This window comes from Lepidothrix coronata, unplaced genomic scaffold, assembly GCF_001604755.1.
Source record: "Lepidothrix coronata isolate B3197 unplaced genomic scaffold, Lepidothrix_coronata-1.0 Scaffold52, whole genome shotgun sequence".
Taxonomy (NCBI): Eukaryota; Metazoa; Chordata; class Aves; order Passeriformes; family Pipridae; genus Lepidothrix; species Lepidothrix coronata.
Window position 1 is genome coordinate 1444171 of NW_016690232.1, and position 20914 is coordinate 1465084.

General features: G+C 51.2%; 1 protein-coding gene across 1 annotated transcript in view; it reads right to left on the reverse strand.

The window, feature by feature from the left end:
* Positions 1 to 1324: 1324 nt before the first annotated feature.
* LOC108497727 (transmembrane protein 121) overlaps positions 1325 to 20914 on the reverse strand; it is a 40407-nt gene continuing 20817 nt past the window's right edge. The window contains exon 2 of the mRNA XM_017815629.1: positions 1325 to 8254. Within this exon, the coding sequence (XP_017671118.1) occupies positions 6675 to 7613 (939 nt within the window). The 5' untranslated portion in view covers positions 7614 to 8254 and the 3' untranslated portion in view covers positions 1325 to 6674. The remainder of the gene's footprint in view (positions 8255 to 20914) is intronic.

Here is a 20914-nt window from a genome sequence, read left to right on the forward strand (position 1 = left end):
TATTTCATGGCAGATTTGAAGAAGCAGGGGAGCCCTGGAGAGCAAGGCAAGAGTGATCACTCACCTGTAGCGATGTAAAGGCACTAGGAAACGGATTTGTGGCTACAGCACCCTGGAGACCTTGCTTCTGCTGGCCTTATGGCATGAAATGTTGATTTGGTGAGGCAGTATGTCTTCTGCCTCATTATGTTTCAAGGGTGGAGAAGGAAGGTCCTTCCTTGGACCTCAGTCTGTGCCAGGCACCTCATTACATGGGTCTTCTTGACTTGGTTCTTGGGACACAAGGAAGCTTCTTGCTCCTTCCCTCTGCCCTACCCAAAAGCCAAGCAGGAGCCCGGCGCTGCTTCCTGCACCTACGTGCTGGGCTGGTGCAGAGGCCAGAGCCCTCACTGGCATCACCCAGCAAAACACCATGTAGCCACACAGACAGAGAGGCTGCTGGTTTGCCGCAGCTGGTTTTTTACCTCAGTGCGTGGCTTCTTTGAACAGAAGGCACCCTTGCTTGGGTTGGAGGAAATGGGTTGCAATCAGTAAAATGTCTTTTAAAAAAATCTTCCCCCTCATTAGCAATTGGGCAGGTGGCTGTGCAGGGGCCTCTGGGGTGCATCTCTGTATGCAAATACTAGTCATGAGGCAATAATTATGCTCCTCTCCCATCTCAGGCGCATTCCTACCCTGCCAATGGATCATGCTACTAATTTTCATCTCTGTTGCTCTTAGTGTACCATGCCCATAATGTGTTTGTGTTTCTGCACAGACATTGGGGTGCATTACCTGGGAAGAGTCAAGCGGGAAACCCACAGCTGTAAGGATGGATTTTGGCAGATTATTTATCATTTCCCATGTTACAGCAAGTCCTCAATGAGGCATGTGGGCTTTTCCTCTGGGATACACCACTGGGAAGGATCTGGGCATTTTCATCCCTTATTTTTTTATTTACACTTTGACATCCTTTCCTTGGAGGTGACTTCAGTACTATGTGCAGCAGTTTTCCTTCAAAATCGCCCTCCTGACAGCATCCCAGCAAGAGGACTGCTGCTTCTTCACATCCTGATGAAGAACTTGCAAGAAATTTTTTTGCAAATGCCTTTTGCTGTAACATCAGCAGAGCTCACATAAAAACAATCTACAGTACTCGCTCTTTCCTATGACTGGTCTATGTCTTCCAGCAGCTATAAAAGAGGGCAATCAATATACCTTGCCAGGGTTTTTTTAATGCTTCTTGAGCCATTATGGTCATAATGCTTCTTCAGGCTGCAGTGTCAATACACTTGAGACATGAACATGTCAAAACCACATAAAATCTTTATTAAGGTGAAGTTAAATGAGCAAGCCCAAATCAGTAACTTAAATGGATATTATCCTTCAAGGATGCCAGACCTAAAAACCAGACACAGCCGAAAAATCCAGGGCATTCAAAGTTAGGATTGTAATTGATGAGAAACTTTAACTTTTGCCAGAGAACCTGGGCAGGAGGAATTTAGGAGGATGGGAATTGCTGTCAATGTGCTCTGGACACTTGCCCTTTGTTTTCTATTGCAGCATTGGCCTGAAATAAAAAAGTGCAGCAAATCTGGGGCAGGCACGAGGAAAGCAGTTACTATTCAGTCTCTCTCTGCTCAACAAATAAACCCAGACTGAACAAAAGACAAAAAAATTACTTATTTATATACGGTTTGAGGTGACAGTGCATGGAGCTGCACCAGGTGGCACCAGGATGCACGGCATCCCATGGGGAGAGCATATGAGTTTCACCAGGGGGAATGGAGAGCCTCTCTGCCCTGCCCAGTGAAACACAACCTGACAGCCTCGATCCCTTCAGTGTGGTGCTCCTGCAGCTGGGCTGTGCACACAAGCACACAGTGTGCTTGAGGGGGGAAGCAGAGCAGTGCAGGTTAGGAGGCAAAGTATCCCCCTGCTCCACCGCCCATGGGACAGCATTTCCCTGTGCCTTGCTGGGGTTTCCTGTAGGTAAGGCAGCCTCTGTCCCCCACTCTTTCCTGGGGCTGCTTTAGAAGGTGATGCTCTCAGGTACCTGCAGAGAGTGTTTGTCTGGGGTTAGGGCTCTAACTGCTCCCCTAACTGCTCCCCTCACTGCTCCCCTGGCACCCGTGAGCAGCTGTGCCCCGGGTCTTCAGTGGAACCTGGGCTCTGGAAGTTCCAGGGTGGGAGTGGTAATTAAACTTCAGGAAACAGAAGCAGATGTTGGGCTGGGAGAGCAGCCTGTCCCAAGGCACCCTGCTCTTGATGTGTGGTTTGCAAAGTCTTACCCTGCAGAGAGCCTTGCAGGGCCATCCTTGTGCTGCATCGCCCTGGGGGGTGTATTTCTTCTCCAAAACTCTCCCACGCACTTTCAGGCCCTGCAAAGTCACCAGTGCCAGGCCCACGTGGAGAATTTGGCTGCAGGACTGTAGGGTGCTTTTGCCTCAGTGCCTGGCACCCTCCTCCAGTCTTGCACGGGGCTGCAGCATCAGATGTTTTCATCTGCCAGAAGGAGACTTTCAGAGGACAAGCAGGACATGTGAGAGCTGCCAGTACCCCAGGAAAGGAAAGCTACAGCTCGAGCCCCAGTCGGCATCCTTGGCTTGTAGAGCAGGCCAGCACACAGGTCAGGGCAGCATCAGGGGGCTTGGGCTGCTGTGGGCTGGATGTGAGCTCCCAGGAGGATAAAACATCTTGTTATTCAGCCTGAGGCAGTGAGGAGGTAATGCAGGTACCATGAGGCTGTTGGGACACAAGAGCTGGGTCCAGGCTCTTCTCACAGATGGTGTCAGGCTTGCAGCAGTACAAGCCCATTGCTGCCTCTTTGTCCAAATGTTGGACAGGGGGACAGAACCCAGCTGGATTTGTCTGGGCTTGATGTGTCACAACAGCCTGCATGGCTTGCTTTGCTCCACTTACTTGTGAGCTCTTGTTTTGCAGTTCTGCAATGGTTGGGACGTGAATGGGTACAGTGCAGCCCACTGCCACTGCCCAGGGATCATCTGTGGCTGTGCAGGGCTGAGACAATTTGCTGACCTTTGAGAGCAGTCCAACAGGAAGGCTCAGACAGGCTTGAGTTTTGAATCTCCAAAGGTTGCCATCGCTCAGTGTCCACTGCAAGCTACGGGGTGGAACTGGCTCCTTCAGGAGTTGTCACTTGGCTTGGAAGGAGGTGTAGCTTCAGCACTACCCAGTGAGTCAGTGACAGGTAGGAGAGCACCATTTGGGCTCCCAAAGCACCACTGGCCTCCCCCCACCAAGGGCTCCCTTGTACTCATGGGCTGGTTTTGAATGGCAGTGAGGGATCCTGCCCCCTTGGATTTTCCACTGGAGGGCTGGGAATTTGCACCCCTTCTGCATTATTATTTTTCTGCTTTTGCTTCAGCAGGTGGGATTCTATAGCTTGCCAGGAGGATTTCGTTTTTCACAAAGGAGCTCCTTTGCCAACACACCTTCTCAGTGGAAAGCTGAAAAATTGCTTGGTTCCAGCCTATTTAGTTTTAATTGTTTCCTTTAGTTCTCATTGCCCGTGGCAAAATATCACCTTCCCCTAACAACCAGCCAGGCTGGGAGCCAGTCACCCTGCCCAGCCACCGTGCCATCCCTCCTGCTGGTCCCTCGGCTTCCAGAGGTCTTTTCTCTTCTGGCAGGGGTGGATTTCAGGGAGGAGGCATCACCCTCAGAAAACACCGGGCAGGGAACAGTTGCACTGCTGCCACTCCTGTGCTCTCTCCACGTCTCCGAGGTCTTTTCTGGCTGCTCTGACTCTCCTCCCTGCTCACAGATAATTTCCATGCTGCCTTTCCCAACTAGCTCGCCTCTCTCCTGGTTCCCATCCTTCCTCCAGCAGCTGCTATGGAGGGGCCAGCTTGGAACTCTTCTTTCCAAGAAGGCTTTGAAAAGGAAGTGTTGTGTTGCTGAGTAAGAACATGATGCACAGAGCCCCTGGGGACACTGAACAGCAGAAGATGAGAAAAGCCTCTTCTCCTTCCCCTCACCACAGAGCTCATGGGCTTTGAGCACCTGTGAGCTCAGGTGCCTTTATGGGAACAATGCCATGCACAGCATCCCAGGTGAGCATCGCCTCCAGGACCTCTGCTCTCACTTCTGCTTCTAATGCAGCCCTTCCCCAGGGACACCCCTCTCCACAAAGACAACAACCCCATGTCAGCAATGGAAAGCAGGGTCTTGCAACCCCAGGGAAAATCTTGAGGGGACTCCTAAGCCTTCCTGGAGGTTACGGCACAAGGAGGATAAAGCACTATTCCCTTTCCACACAGGGTCCACTCAGGGGGCACAGTCAGACATCCCCCCAAGCAACCTTAGCAATAGATCAGGCTCAAGGAATAATATATTGGAATATATTATTATAATATATATTATTCAAATATAATTGGAATATATAATAATAATATCTAATAATATATTATTCCACTATAAGGCATGGATGCAGAGCTAGCTATCAGGGCGAGACAGAACAAAAATACACACAGTGACCTGTCACAGTAACCACCCACATAACTGATTTTATCCCCAGGATAAAACACCACTGTCTCAGGGTGGAGCCCAACGCTGGGCACTGCCTGAGCTAGCACACCCCAGACAAGGGCTGCACAGCACCATGCCAGAGATTTTCCTGAGGGTTTTCCTCTGCTCAGTTCTGGGGATGAGCTATAAAACAAAAGCTCATAAATTAATGACCTAAAGAGCAGCAGAATGCTATTAGATACTAGGGAGTTAATTGCACCAATGCTAATCGCATGTATTTTAATGGAATCAGTAGAGATGTAATATGTAATTCCACAGGTATTCCAGAATAATTTAGCAATTTAATTAATTTCTGCTAATACCTTTTAAATCACCTACCCTCTTCCTCTCATGTTCTCTGAGGAAAACAGGGAAGAAACTTTTCCAGCTGGCTAAATCTATTGCAATCTCACTATTATTGGCAAAGATATCATTTTACTTCTCAGTGGATTTCTTACCACTAGAGTCACCCCTGGGTGACAGGGAGGCCAAGCAGGACTGTGATAGTCTGGTCCTAAATTTGGAAGTCTTGATAAGGGCTGTTTGAAATGTTTTGGACAGATCATGATGCGCTGAAAAGATGGAAACAAAAATGACTTGTGGATTTAGGTCAAATTCAATGAGCAGAGCGAAGTGAAAATATGGAAGAGAAATGTAAACAGCACCAGGCATTTTATTCCATCTCCTCAATATGAAATGTTTGGTTTAGAAAAAGCAAAAATATCCCACTTCAGCATGTTTGAGATGCAAGTTTTCTGCTTGTCTCTTTGTGCCTCCCCCCAGGCTCAGGCAGCTGCGAGGCACCCAGCCCCAGGGCAGCATTTCAGCTGGAAAAATTATTTATTTCCTTTTTGCACTCACCACTCAATGACTTCAGGGCACAGCACCTTGTGACAGCACTTCGTGGTCCGGGGGAGATGGACAGAGGAGGAGATAAGTGATTTGGGTTGCATGGGAGCTGCCCCCATCCCTCCCCACACTGGCAGGAAAGAAACCACCAGAAGCCATTGCTCTCATGGGGCTTTTATTATCTGTCTGGCCCTCACCTCCCACCCCGCTGCTCGTGGCCGGTTGAGCCCATCAGCACCACCCATGCCAGCAGAGGAGACTCCAGCTGGGCCATCCCCAATCCTAGCCACCTGCTCAGGGCACCACAACCTTCCAGGCTCTTTTTTTGGGATTTTTTTTTTCCAAATATTTATTTTAAAAATATAGTAGCTGTGGAAAGCAGCCCTCTTTAAAAACGCTCAATGCCAGAGTGAAATGCATCATTGCCATCCTTATTACTAAGCCCTCCTGGGTGCCCGTTCCCGCCAGCAGCAGTGCTGGGGGTCTGGAGCATCTGCACCAGCTGCTGCAGGCAGGGAGGCTCACGATGGCAGGGAGACAGAGAGGGACCCTTCTGAAAATAGAAATATTGTGCTGAGTTGTTTGGAGTCAATGAAATACATAAATCACCAGCATTAGATTAGCTTCAGCTTGTCAAATATTGCTCCCATCAGAGTTGGCGTAGTGCGCTGGTGGAGGCACGGTCCCCCTCGTCCCAGGGCAGGAGAGCCACGCCAGCCTCCCACCCTGCTCCCCACTGCAGGGCTTCCTGCTCTTGCCCACCACAAGGACACCAGCCCCCAGGGCAGCCCAGGACCCCCGGGGCCCATATAAATAGGAAACTGTAAACACAACCATTGGAGATAAGAGACAGCTACATCACAGGGTTTACTGCTTCAAATGTCCTCCCCCTTCCCCCCCCCAATCCACACCCCTATGCCCCTGTCCCCACTCCATAAAAAGGACTCCAGTAACAAAATCTTCGATCCAGGCTTGGAGTAAAGGTGAGGTGCTCGGGGAGTAAAAAGGGACATTGGAACCTTAGCGGTCTTTGCTTGGGAGGGGAGATTGTGGCAGGAGGGAGAAAGAGGGTTAGCTGGTTCAGGTCCTTTGCAAGTACATTTGGTTTGTCTGGAGGACTCCTAGGGTTATACCTGAGATGAAGACGTCTAGAGGACACTCCACAGCTCAATTAAAACGCAGTTGGTGTTTCTGTGCCCAGAAGAGCCCTCCCTGACGGGACGTGTCGGTCGTGCTCGCACCAGGCAGCAAGAAAGCAGCATCCCTCCTCTGCTTAGCACGGGGCTATCTGAACCAACGCTTGGCTGGGGCATCCCTCATGTGTCGAGGATCTCGCTGGTGGGCGACGGCTCGTGAGGGATGCCCTGCGCGCTGTGGATGGTCTGGTTGTGCGAGAGGGAGTTCTGCTGGAGCTCCAGGGCAATGGCATTCTGGGGAAACTCCTTCACCTGCCGCTTGTACTCCAGGAAAGTGCACGCCTTGGTGGCAATTGCGATGATGTTCTTGCCAATAAAGATAGTGGAGACCCTGCTGTCCTGGAACAAGATCATGTTGATGGCCCGGATGAAGATGGTGACAATGTTAATGGTGACCAGGCTGAGGACGGGGTAGAGCATCATTTTTTGTGGGGCAATGTGCTCCCCTTGCATGCTGATCTCACTGAGGGACACGCAAGGCAGGATCAGGAGGAGTATGTAGCAGTAGAAAAACATGAGCCCCTCTGCCCAGATGGGCAGGCCAGTCCTTTGTGGCTCCCACAGATTGGCCTGTATGTCCAAGATATCCAGCAGGTCGAGGGCTACCCAGAAGAGGCGCCCCCGCAAGTCCTCTTTCTTCCGAAAGGTCCGTATGTATTCCATGCTGTCCAAGGCCACCAGCACCAGGTAGAGCCCTGGCACACAGATGGAGAGCAGTAGGGTCAGGGCTTTCCTGGCCACTGTCTCCAGGTTCTTCTTGTCTGCTTTGTAATTCTGAAAGATGAAATACAGCTTGATCTCCAGCACGAAGATGTAGAGGAACCACAGGATCATGGCGTAGCCGCGCTTGGCTGTCTTCACCTCGGCCCCCACCCACACGGCCACGTAGCGCAGCACGATGAGGAAGCAGATGTCCCCCACCAGCACGATGATGCAGACACCGATCTTGCGGGGCCCCTGGTTCTGCTCCACCAGGTAGGCGTCCATGAAGGCCATGCTGGTCATGATGACGATGGTGGTCAGACAGACGTGGCGCTTGTCAGGTGGTGGCAGCACCATGGTGAGGCGAGCGGCCCTCCGTCCCTCTGCACCGGCACTAGGGGAGCGGTCCTGCCGGCGGTGCACGGAGGGACATCCACGGTGAGCCCAGGGACCAAGGGTCGCTGAGTCCCCCACCCCCACCCCAGGAAGAGGTGCCTGGAGGAGCAGTGGCTCTGCTGGCAGCCCCGGTCTCCCAGGGGTCGGGGCTGTCCCTGCAGACCCTACCCCAGCTCTTCGCCCTTCGCTGGCTGTGCCCTGCAAGCACCGCGGCTCTGCCCCCAGCCCAGGGCTGGGTGAGCAGCCCAGCCCCAGGCACCCTCCACCACCAGCAGCCAGGGCTCACGGACGTGCAGGCCCTCTTGAAGGAATGTCACTCCTCTGTAGTGCATCCCCCATCGCTGTCAGGCTCTCCAGCAATGCTATGGTACTAATATTCTTCCAGGCTCCAAGCCCTAAATCCTTGTATAAATCCCTGGAAACACAGTAGGTGAATGGGCAGCAGGCAGAGAGGAGCTCTCCCTCTTCCCAGCAAGACTCCACGTTCCTCCAGGGCCTTGGGGGGTCCCGCTGTGTCCTCACAGGGAACCACCTTCACGCCTATCCCCACAGGGCTGTGCTGGGCTCCTGCTGCTCTGAGCTATACACGCATCCCTCCATCCCTGGAAAAGACAGAGAATGAGCGTTAGGGTCCCTCTGTGTGCTGAGCATGGGATGGTGAGGATGACATCCCCCTCAGCTCCCAGCACACCTTGGCATGAACCGGGCTCCCACCAGCTACCACCCCACCGCAGGGGTACCCACCACCGTGCCCTGTGTGTGACGATGCAGAACAGCTCTTTATTGAGTATGAACACAGCACAGGGTGTCCTGCATGGAAACACAGCATGCTGCCCTTACACAGGTACACTCTGTCCAAAACTCCTTGGCAAGCTCATGCTCTGGGTGCTCCTGCTGTCTCTGCAGGAGACACACGAAACCACAATGCCGGTGGAGACAGGCAGGCTCACAGCACCCCAGCTCCAGGTATCCCAGCCCAGCCATGTCTCAGCTGCAGTGCAGAGAGAGGCTCAAGTGCTCTGCAGAGGTCCCAGCCTGGGGACAGTTCTGCTAAATTATGGCCATGGCATTCCAGTTACTGAGCAGCTCACAGGGTGTGGGGCCATCCCTCCTCAATTAAGGGTGAGGTTAGGGCTGGCACATGGGGGATGAAGCAAAGCTGTCCCAGTGGTGGCATGAGGTCCCAGCAGCTTTCTGGACTGGCTCACGGCCACAGCTCCTTTTTACCATGCTGCACTTGGCTAATTAACTTGTTAATCTTTTCTGTGGAGGGAACACACTCCCAGAAGTGAACAGATCCCAGTGCACTCAAGAGTGCTACCAAACTGCTCAAACAGAGATAGATCATGATCACAGCCAGAGATGCCCATCACATGCCATGTGACAGCTAGTCCTATGTGTATAGCAGCTCCTGGGAAGTGTGTGACCCCACAGATCCCCCTAGAGATTCCCCCCAACTCATCCTGTGGGATCTGGCCGCTGTGGTTGTGTACTCCCATGGATCCTCATCTCTCATGCAACTTGCACCTTGCCAGTCCTCCATACCACACCCACTGGTCGAAAGGCTGCCAGGCTGCTGGGTCTGCAAGCACTCCCTGCCCAGCCTGCTGGGGTTAGGCTGAGTCTTGACCTGGATTTGGAGGGCTGCAAAGGTGCCAGCCTGAACCCTGAACATTCCTTGGGGCTCAGGAGCATCCCTTCTTACAGGAGGGGAACCAGGACCTGCTGAGAGCCCTGGGAGCTGCCAGAGATACTCAGTGGCACTGCTCCTGCTCCCCACCACCAGCTTACCAAGGACACTCACAAACCTGAGAACTCCCTTCTTTTAGGTGGTGGTGGAGATAGAAGGGAAGAAGCCAAGCCCAAGGAGATGTAAGCCATTAAAAACCTGCCCTACTTTGCAGCTGCTTATGTTTATGGAGCCTCATTTAAATTAAAGCTGGATTCTCTCCTGCTTCAGGGAGAAAAAAAGAACAAAGAAGAGAAAGTGGGAAGCCAGATGAGTCAGAGCCAGCCCTGCCGTGTGCCTGAGTAGGTGGACAGCAGGGAAGTGTGTACCTGTGCCCTTGTTCCCAAAGGATGTGGCAGGAGAGGATGCGGTGCTCAGTAAACGTCACAGCACGGGACTTAAATACACTGCCCCAGCCAGGACCTTCAGTTGCTCTTCTGCCGTCCTACTCATGCCCAGCAGAGAAAACTGGTGTGTTAAAATTATTTCTCAAGCAGGAATTGCTCAGAAAGAAGCCTAAAATGATGTGGGAAGTCATGACTACTGCTACATGGTGCTTCCCAGGCAAGGCATTCCCTGTAGCCCCACTCTCACCAGCGCAGTTCTCTGCAACATCTCGTAGCTGCTGTTTGGGGCTTCAGTTTGTTCTTTCTTGAGCTTTCGGATAAAAATATACAGCCATTGCTGTAACTGCTTTGAAACTCATGCCAAGTTTTACAGGGGATTTATAGCCAAGGATGGATAATTCCAGATAAATTAGGTCTTTCAGGAGGGAATGGTGGGTTTTTTCTTTCACCCTGCAAGTATTTATGCCTTCAAAAGACAGCAGTTATTTAAAGGGCAGTGGGTTGCAGCACAGCACGGTAAGGTTAGGAAGCAGCTTGCTGGTAAATTCTGCTCTCTGCCCTGTGCGTTACTTGTGTGGTCTGGGAAGCTGGGGGAAGGCACAGCTCCCAGTCCAAGCTCTCCTCATGCCTTCATGAAAGCAGACTCAAAACCCCTTCCTGCCTCTCAGCGAATACCCAGGGCGTTGAACGGTGTTAATTCACCGTGTTTACAACAGCAGCCAACAAGTCTTTAACCACCGGTGCTGAGGAGATCAAATGGCAGATTCTTCCCTTGCATCTGCTCCTGAATTCGCGGCAGCTCGGGATGGGTTTGATAAACACGTCCCTTTGTTGTGGTGACCTTTTGGAGCAGAGGAAGGGGATGGAAGGGCCGAGATGAATCACAGGGCTCAAGAGCTGCTTCCTCTTGGGTTAAATCGTACCTTACCCAGGGTGAGCACCTCTCTTGCCTTTTGCAAACAGTTTCTAAGCACTTGCTGTGGTGCAAGCCCTTCTCCTTATTTTCCAGCTGTGCAATAGCTGTTTTCCCCACCTCTTGCAGCCCCAGTGCTGTCTGGAAATGTCTCTGCCCATCCATGGAGCAGATCTTGCCCATTTGATTGATGTGTGACCATCCTACCAGGGAGTGGGCACGTAAAACTCTCAGAGGACTATTAGAGAAAAGTAGGTAGTTTTTAAACAACTATTACTCCAGGAAATCCTGATTTATAACTTTTAAATGACTGCATCTGACAATACATTCAGAAACTGTTTGAAAACTGTGCTGGATAAACAAGACAATAAGCATTACAGAGAGCCACAAGAGCACATCTCAGGCAAATATTTGCTTAGACAAATAATCTCAAAACTTTCTTCCTGCAGAAATTCTTGTAAATAAAAGGCAGCTCACCTGAACATAACAAGATTGGAGCGTTATGCCAGTGAGCCAAGCTGGCAGCTTCTTCTGGGATAGGATCTAACAGCCTGTGTATCCTGCTTGGTGCCAGTACTCCCACAAGTAAGTACTGCAGCGATGCTTCAGTCTTGGCAACCATGGGCCTCCTTACCAGGACAAAATTCAATCCCTAATTGCATATTCTCCTCTAATTCTACCCTAACAGCTCCATTGCACTGGAGTGAGCAAATGCCCTCAATAACACCCACAGCATCTTGGGACCAGCTGACGAGGCTCAGCCCAAGAGCAGCATCCAGTCTCACCAGTGAAGACCAGCAGCATGGCATGGGGATAGGCAGCATCATGTCCCCTCTCCATTTCTGGGGTGTGCTTGGGGGTTCCCCATTTCCCAGCCCAGCCTGCCTTTTCCCAGCTTCCCTGAAGGATGGGAGAGGCTTCAGTGGGAATGGGGGAGCTGTGATTTCCTGGAAAGATTCAGGGGTCCTGCAGATGGGTCCAAACACAACTGAAGGGCAGGGTTTGCACTCTCATCTCTGCCCTGTTTCCTCTGGCACTGAGGGAAAGTGAGCAGCATCAGAGCAAGCCAGCTCCTCCCCTATTACTCTGGTGCCTCTGCTTTGGCTGAGGAATTATTTCTTGGTCTTGCACCAATTTTTCCAGCCTTCCCGGACACTATAAAGCACCTGTGGTTACCCAAGGACGTGCAGTCACAGCCTTACTTCACCACCAGTCCAGGCAGTTTGCAAGAAAATTAAACTGTGCTTTTTCCTGCAATGCTGGTGGCTCATTGCAGTGTGTGATTAATTACCACCAGCTCTGCCCTTACCGGCATCTGCAACCCGCAGACACCCATCACAGTGCCCTCCTGCACCCTCTCCTGCCTCTGCTCACTGCCTGTGCCCAGCACCACTGGCACAGCACCAGACACTGCACCCAAGAGTGGTGGGGGTGCAGGGACATGCCAGCATCCCCACACACCCACACAAATCCCATCTCCCTGTTTGGGGAGCAAGGGGCCACAGACAAGCCTGGAGGGCTTGTGGAGCCATTGGCAAAACAGTCTCATTAATGCCAGCAGGCACTTCCCAAACGCTGGCTCTACCCGGCAAATTAATTTAAATTATTTAGGTAATTTGAATTCTGTCTATAAAAAAAACGGGGGAGTGAGACAGAAGTACACACAACACACTTCCCAGGTAGTTAGGATGCCGCATTGCTTAAGGCTTCATTTGCACTTTAATTGCTTTGATTTATTCCAGCTTTCCTGAGTGTAAATCTGAAGCTCCCCTTCGCTCAGTCCTTCAGCCCCCTGGAGAGCTGCTGCTCCACCGAGCCCTTTTGCTGGCTGCCATGCCCTGTTCTCAGTGTGAGGCAGGAGGAGGACTTGCTGGGGACTAGGGGGCAGCTGCAGCAGAGCCACCAAGGCCATGGCATTGCTCTCTGGCAGTCGGCTGTGCTCCAGGGAGCAGCTGAATTGCAGCCAAGCGATCTGCTCTTGGCAGAGGTCAGGGCAAGGAAGCCTGTTCAAGGCTGTACATCTCTTTCATGATTTGTGACCCCGGAATTATTTGTGAGCTTCACGCAGGATGTAAGGATGGGGCTTACAGGCAGGGCAAATTCTCCTCTGACTGAGAAAAAACTATAAACTATGTCATCTCCATGCCATTGCATGTTCCTGCTTCACCTCACTAACAGTCAGTGCTGGTGGGTGTTTGGTTCAGCCTCACTGACCTGCAGACTGAGATTTCACCTGCCCCCCCACCCCGGCAGTCCCTGGGGACTGGCAGGAGGAGGATGCTCATACCCTGCAGGAGGTTGCTGCTGGGCAGCGGCTGCACCCTGCCCCCTCCAAGGCATCCGGGATCTCAAGTGCATCCTGTGAAGGAAATGAGATTGAGGAAGATTTTTCCGGACCCTGCCCACTAATTGTGTCTGAAGGAGGAAACAGCCCACTTGCTAATGATTACAGATAGTTTACTGTGTAGGCACATTAAGAAATGGGGAAAGAGCTGCAAACTGTTCCCAGAACCTGCCCAAAATAAACAATGCAATGTCAGACAAAACCAGCTCCTGCTTACACCAGTGAGTGCATCAGCTGTGCTCTCATGCTGCAAACACCCTCAGTCCCCTTTGGGGTTCACTTCACCCCCCCTTCCCAAAAACAAACCCAAGCAGAAGGTATCAGAACTGTTCCCCGAGTCGGGAAAAAATAAAACCACCCTCTCAACCAGATCATTTTGGTGATGGGGTGGGGAACTGCTGCCTGCCCAAAGCAGAGCCCCGCACAGAACAGATGGATGGCCTTTTTGTTCCCAGTCCTGTCCCCTGCAGCCATCCTGGTCAGGGCTCTCCCACCAACACAGGCAGCTGCAGCTGCCGGGAACATCTCCCCATTCACAAACACACTGAGTTTGACGATATTTGACAGATGTGTCACAAAAAAAAAAGGCTTTTCAGATGTTTCGGGTGTTTAAAAATAGTTAAAGAAGGTAAATGATTCATTCTGACTTGTATGTAAAATGTGAAATTATACTATGTTTTGACTCTACCAAAACAATTTACCATTTTCTAAGCAAAATGTTTCTGTAGGGGAATTTCTTGGTGTTTCCAAGTTGGGTTCATTTTCAAGATTTTGTTCTGATCTGGATCAAAGCCCAGATTTAACAGTGTCAAAATCTCCCATGGTTTGTTCCTTTCTTGCCAAAAGGGGCATGTTTGGCAAACATCTGTCTGCGTGTGCGTTTGCCACAGTGGGAGATGCATGTGGACCTCAGTGCCTGTGGAGTACAGGTCCTGATTTTGGAGTTGCCCCCATCCTCTTCTCCCTACTGCAGGCTCCTTCCACCCTCTGCTCTCCTTGCTCACCGGTTCTGGGGCATTTCCCTCTCTGCTACCTCGGGGGTCCTCCTGGGCCTTCTGCTCCTCCGCCAAAGTCCTTCAGTGGTTTCCCCATGCCCCTGCACTCTCAGCCCCAGTGCTTCTGCAAATGCTGTGCTCAGCACTGGCTCTCTCAGTGGTGCCAGACTTGCCCCTGCCAGGAGATTTTGACCCAAATATATCATTTTTTGTTTGTTTGTTTTTTCCCAGGCTTTTTCTCCACTTTTTTTGAGATGCTGTTGGATTTTAGGTATTTCCTCCGGTACGCTTCCAGCCCACCCTACAGTGTGCTCCCAGTAGGTATAACAAACAACCTCACTGGTTCCCTAGCCAGATCACTTGTGACAGTGCCAGCTCCCCAAGCAGCTCCTGTCCCCTGCCTAGGAAACTATTTTGCTTTCATCCAAAGATGCTGTGCCATCCTTGTGCTGGGAACAAAGGCACTCAGTGCACAGAAGCCTTCCTCCTCCAGGCATGGCAGGGCTGACAGTGCACCTGCAACTTGCATTTGCACAAGTCATGTCACTAAAATACAGCAACACATCAGCAGCTTTGACCTCTGCTGGTACCTTCCTGGATAGAAAGGCCTCACCCAAGTGGTCACCAAGTTTCACCTGCACACAAAGACAGGTTGGATTTTCCCTGTGCTATCAACAGGCAGGAATGCAAACACCACAGGCAAGCCAGGCCAGGAGCATAAAACTTGGATCTGATGTCAGTAGCCTGAGGATGTACTTCTGCATGTGACTCGCTGCCATGTCCTCAAATAACCTCACACTGTCAGTACTGGGGGAAAGGAAAACATGGAGCCAGAGCACAGTCCTCACACAGATGCTTTCCTCCACTGCATGCTGGAAAACACCCCCATCCCTGCTTTTGCTTATCCTTGTCCTCACTCTCCTGGGTGCTGGCACAGAGGCACAGACTTTCCTGGGAGTGCTGCTCCCAGCATCCTCATTTAATGCACCAGGTGCCTGAGAGCCAGGTGGGAGAGGGAGTCAGCTAATTAAAATAAAATGGAAGCTGGTGTGTGAAGCTATAAATAGCAAAGCGCTGGGAGCTTCCTGGTGCTAAAAGAATGCTTATAGGGAAGGAGCTGCTGGGAGCTCTGGGGCAGAACTTCACAGATCTACCAGGGAAGATGCATCTGAAATCCACAGGCATTTCCTGCCTCTCTGAGAGGGTGTTCAGACAGGGATGACTCTGAAGTAGATGGCTGAAGGGATGCCGGGCTGGCTTGCAGGCTCTTCTAGAGACCTGGGCAGAGAGTCACCTGCTGGCTCCTCTGACCTGGGGCCAGGCTGGCTGTCAGACTTAAGGTAGCAAGTGAGGCACCTCTCCACTTAACTCCTCCCTCGCCCATACCACGGAAGGAAGGGGTGTAGGAGCCAAATGCCTGATGCATGTAAAGCAGGGCAAGCTCCAAAGGGAAGAGAAGATAGAGGTGTCTGACTCTTAAACCATAGTCACAGAGATTTCTGCTACTTGATGCTGAAGGCATTGAGTACTTTTTGCACTCAGTAGCTTTTGGGAGGTGCTGTATTAGGGTGGCAGGACAGCAAGTGTCCTGCTGCCACAAGAATGCTTACTCTCCTTGTGTCCCCAAGCAAGCAGAGGGCCTAGGTGCTTAAGGAGAGGAGTTGGCTTCGGTGTCATATAGCTGGGGAAGCACCTCTGGAGGCCAACCAGCCCTTATACAAAGCAAGCGTCATCTCTGCCCTCCCTGGAAGCTGCCTCCAGCTTGTCCCTGTCGCCAGGCTGTGGTGGTACATTGCAGCTGGGCAGCAATCGCAGAGAAACAACTATGCTCCTGTTATTATTCCCTCTCCGTCCTGAGCACAGCATTAGTAGAGGTGAGATGAGCTGGGCAGGCTGCTACTGCTGCCATCGGTCTGGCCTTTGATTAAGACTGATTGTTCTGCTCTTAATTAACAGGAGACAGCTGTTGGCTGCTCTGGTGGAATGGAGGAGCAGAGCCCAGTGGCTGTGATAAAAGGAGATTGTGTCTGCTGGTTCCTGCTGAGCCTGGCAAGGCCACCTTCTGCCCAGCCATGCACAGGGCTGTGGGCAGTGCCACTGCCAAACCTCACCGAGGACCCCAAACACAGAGAGGGGGACTCTGTCCCTCCAGCACCACAAGGGTTCAGCCTCTGTGTGAACTGCCAGCAGAGATGGGGGAATCTGGATAATCCCTGGGGTGATTTTGTTGCTGGCTGTTTCCAAGCCACCCTAAGGTGGTACTGCTGGCTGGTCCCCCCAGGGTTTATTCCCCTATCTCTACTCCTCAGAGACCTTCCTGAGACAGAGCCTCTCCTGTGACAGCAGGTCTCATCTTCTGGTGACACCTGCCACGCTGCTGCTCCCGCAGGTCTATCCAGCCATCTGGTCTGGCCTGCACGAGGTGATGGTCTCCCCTGAGAGGAGGTGTGGAGCTGCTAAGCCTGTCACACTGACAGCTGATCCAGTTCCCCATGAGATGAAGGCAGCTCGGCTACTGCTCCCTAGTGAAGTGACTTGTGAGCAGGCAGCAGGGCATGGGTGTATCCCAGTAAAGCTTCACTATTGTGCCACTTTTCTGAGTTCAAGTGCTGCAAAGTTCACCTCAAATCTTCATAACGCTGGGACAGAATGCAAGAAAGAAGTGTTGGGTAATTTGCAAAATCAAGGAACCTTTGCCTTGCCATGCAGTCAGTGAATTTATTTGGGCAAGGCTGTTCCAATGTTAATTACTGATGACAATAACTCCACGTTGTTTATCATGAAACCTTAGCAGGATGAGAACCTGGTGGTGCCTCTTCCAGCAGACAGCTATTAACCTGTTTTAAATCACAGTTGAGTCACGGTAGGGGGCTGATGATGCCACAGGCTACAGATGGGCCTCAGTTCTACACTTGTGCTCCACCATTTAAGTCCATGCCACTGCCAGATCCTTCTGGAACAGGCTTTCTGGCACCAAGCTTGGGGTTACCCTCCCCATTCTGTGCATGCCTCAGCCTCTGGGGTGGAGGCAATGGTGGCATCTGCTGCTCTGGCATCACTTGGGAGAAGAGCATTGCACCCACCTGACACAGTGCAAGAAAAATAACAAAAGCCTGGAGGTTGCTGGGGAGACATTTCTCTTCCTCTAGCTTCTAGCCTTCTCTCTACTAGTCATCTAATAAATCTAATAAAATCTGTATTGGTGGTGTTGAATTCAATTCCAGCACCCAGAGACCAGACTTCTTATGTCACTCACAGACCTAACCAGCTCCATCCTTGGCATACAAGCCAGACCAAGGGGCTGCTACAGGCTCCTCCAAAAAGAGAGCAGTTACCTAGGATCAGGACTCACTCTCCCAATGAATTATATGCTTATAGGTTTTCCTTGGGTCACACCTACTTGAATTATTTAGATATTTGAACACAATGGTCAGAAGCAGCTGTTGACTTCTAGACTGAAATCTGAGCACTAAATGAAGTGCCTTGAGTTTCACCTCAAAGAAGATTCACCACAGCCCCTTCTGTTCACACCCTCACACAGCACCAGCAATTTGCAATGTGTTCAGCCTAATGCCACCTTCAGCAAGTAGCTGGGCTTTGATGCCTACTCTAAAGGAAAATGGCTTCCAAGGTCACACAGAGTTGTGACCAAACCTAGTTCCCCAACTTTGCTCCAGAATCTGGAAACACAGATGGCGGCTCTGCTCTGTGGTGCATTTTCTGGTCGCTGACCTCAGTGGTTCATCAGTGATGGGAGGGTCACAGAGCCAGGGCTGCAAATGCCCTGATCTGAGCTTTGAGGAGTGCATCTGATGAAGGCTTCTGGTCCCATCACCTTTACAAGTCGGATCACCCACGCTGTGTCACACACTGCTAAGGAACCACTGCAGAGCTCCCAGCAGGAGTGATTTGGGTTTCCACAGTGCTGCCCTCCCAGAGGTCCTCCACGTGCCTCCCAGGCACACAGTGATGCTGGATGACTGGAGAGGTGCTGGGAACTGCCCACAGCCCTTTGGGGCACCAGCCAGCACACAAGCAGGAAGCAATTGGGGTGGCTGAGACGAGTGTGACCCCAGGGATTTGAGGTAACAACCTGTGTATCTCAGTCAAGATCTCTGGTACCCTCTCCTTTGCATCTGTCCTGCGGTGCCAGCCAACCAGGGACACTTCCATGCACCCTGTGCAGCTCAGACCACCAGCGATCCAGCTAAAACAACTTCAGGGTGCCCCTGCAAGGGTCTGAGCTGTTGGTTAGGCAGCACCCTGAGGTGCAGAGGTGTTTGCTGCTCATTGGGATTAAGCCGTTACTTCACACGAACTGTTGGTTTTTCAGGCTTTCCTTGCTAATGAAATTCTTTCCCTCCTAAGAAAAAAAAAAAAAAAACCAAATCATCGATCCCTGTAGAAGATTCATGCTTGGAAGGATCTGTGTGTCATGCTGGCCCGTGGAGCAGTGTGAGATGGGGAGGGCAAGCAGACAGGAGCAGGAGCCTGTCCCTAGTGTGGGGAAGCTCCTGTGCTCCTCACTGCCAGGTCCCACGTGAGGAGGGTGCTCAGTGCAGAGGCAGCATGGAAGTTGGGAGATGCTGCAGCTTCCCCATCCAACAGCACAAGCAGGCATCCTCTCCCCCAGGAGGATGTGACAATTTGCTGTGCTGGAGCTCATTGCCAAAGAGATAAAATATTTATGGCTGCTCTCTCTTGCTTCCTGTTTCAAGCCACCGTGACTTACTTGTTCCAAATTTACATGCATGTTTAAAGTCATCTTTACATTCCTTCTAAGTATAAAAGGTTTATTTTCCCATGTAGCGTTTTGCCAGTCAGAATCAGCCACCCCATCTACTATGTGACTGCATTTGTGCCTGGCTTCAGTGCTCATTTTCCTCTTGGTAATGATTATCATTATATGAAGAAAAATGGGTCATTTAGAGCAGTTTCTCCCCAAATGAAAGGCTGTGGGATACAGGATATCATTAAAATTCTAAACCTGACTTCCAACCTCAAAGGCAGGCTCTTGCTATTCGGTATCTCTGTGAAGGGAGGGAGGGAGGGAGGGGGAGAGAGAGAGGGCACACGATGAATGTGCTTTGGCCGTGAAATGACTGGCTGAGTCCACACGGCCGCTGCTGCCGACATCCGCACTGGCATTAAGGCCCCCAGGCTGAGGTTATCGCCTGTGCTGGTCACACACGGACTCCCTGCCCAGCAGGGGAGGGCAGCGGATGCCTCCCAGCCTCTCCAAGGCTTTCTTCTGGCCAGCACATCCCCAGGACTCCCACTGCACCCGCTCCCAGCCACGGTGTGCGTGGGACAGTACAGCCAGAGCAGGCGATGGGAGCTAATTCCTACCATAAAAAGAGCAATTTAGCTCCTGCCAGGAGGATGTGGCTGGGTGAGGTCCCCTGTAGAAGGGGAGGCTGGCAAGCTTAAAAGCTGGTGCTTGGACAAGGGAAGAAAGCAGGCTGAAGTGCTCAGATGCAGCATCCCTGGAGGCAGCGCTTGCCTTGCCCTTAACCAATGCTAAAGTAACCCCCATCTGAGAGTGTCAGTGCTGTCCCACGGGCCAGCTGGCTGAGGCTAGGACCTACCACCAGTCCCTCTGACACCCCTGTACCCACAACTGCAGGGGCCCAGAGGAGGAGGAGATGCTTGCCCAGGGTCTCTCTTCACCTGCTCAGCCCTGAATCCAAGCTCCCAGCATCAGGGTCCCCTCCAGGCTTTGGGCTCACTCCTTCCCTCCTCATTCCTGCTGACAGGGAAGTGTGCTCTGCACACATTCAGTGCTAGCTTTGTATGTGACAGCAGAGGTCCCACTGCCTGGTGTTCTCTGCTTCCCTGCCCCGCAGCACGCTGCTGCCTCAGAGTCTCGTTTCTATCTTTTGGTATCCCCAGAAGGGGCTTCACGAGAAATACTTTGCTTGGAAAGGCTATGCAACTTCTGTGCAAGCCTGAAATTGCTGTGTACAGAGCTGTAAGGCAAAGCTAATCCGTTTTGCAGCTTAGCCTGCTGCTGAAAGATGCTATTTAAGAGTGAGGAACTGCTGTTTTTCTCCCCTTCATGAAATGGGAGGGACAAGAGGATGAGAGATGGAGACTGACCCAAAATGGCTAATTTAGAATCATCTTTTAAGAAAGGAGACTTGCCCTGAATTGTCAACTTTTGAAGTTGTTCCTTTCTAACTGTGCTTAGAATGGACTAATTTTTCATTCGCTTTTTTCACATTTTAAATCAAAATGTGCATGGAAAGCTCTCTTGCTGATGATCCCAGCCTAGCAAATGCACCATGGCTAATACTGCGCCTCATCATGGGATTTGGGAACAACCACTCCAGCCCATCCTGGTGACTACATTAAACCAGTTTCACGTGGGTTTTTAAGCAAAATAAAAAAATTACAAAGAATGGTTAGGAGCCAACTTAGGATGCTTTGTTCAGCCTCAGAAATGCATCCATTCTCTCTGGGGTTATTTTACCCTCCACCTCCCCTTCCCTCTGCTGATAACTTTAGATTGACTTTGAAATAGCAAATAGTTTGAACTTTTCAGAAACAATGAATATAGTTTGCTAGAAAACACAGTTCCAGGGAAGAGGATTAGGATTCAAACCTCATTCCCAGCTGATGTCAGGCAAAGGCAACAGCAATAAAACCTCCTTCTATCCATTAATGGCCACAAAGTCATCATGCACCTTCTCCCCTGGTGGGAGGGAAGCTCATCCCTTGGGAATTGGGAATAAAGTGTGGAATGGAGCTGATATTTCCCAGTTTTCAGAGAAATAACATGAAACATGGTAAATGTCTTTCTGGCAGGTGTTTCTCACTGAATTTTCAAATCTAAGAGGCACAGGAAAATTAGTGTTTGCAGGGCAACAGGCATCCCTCCTGTACAATGACGAAACCCTGCTAAGGTGAGATTCAGGGAGACTGGGAGAGAATG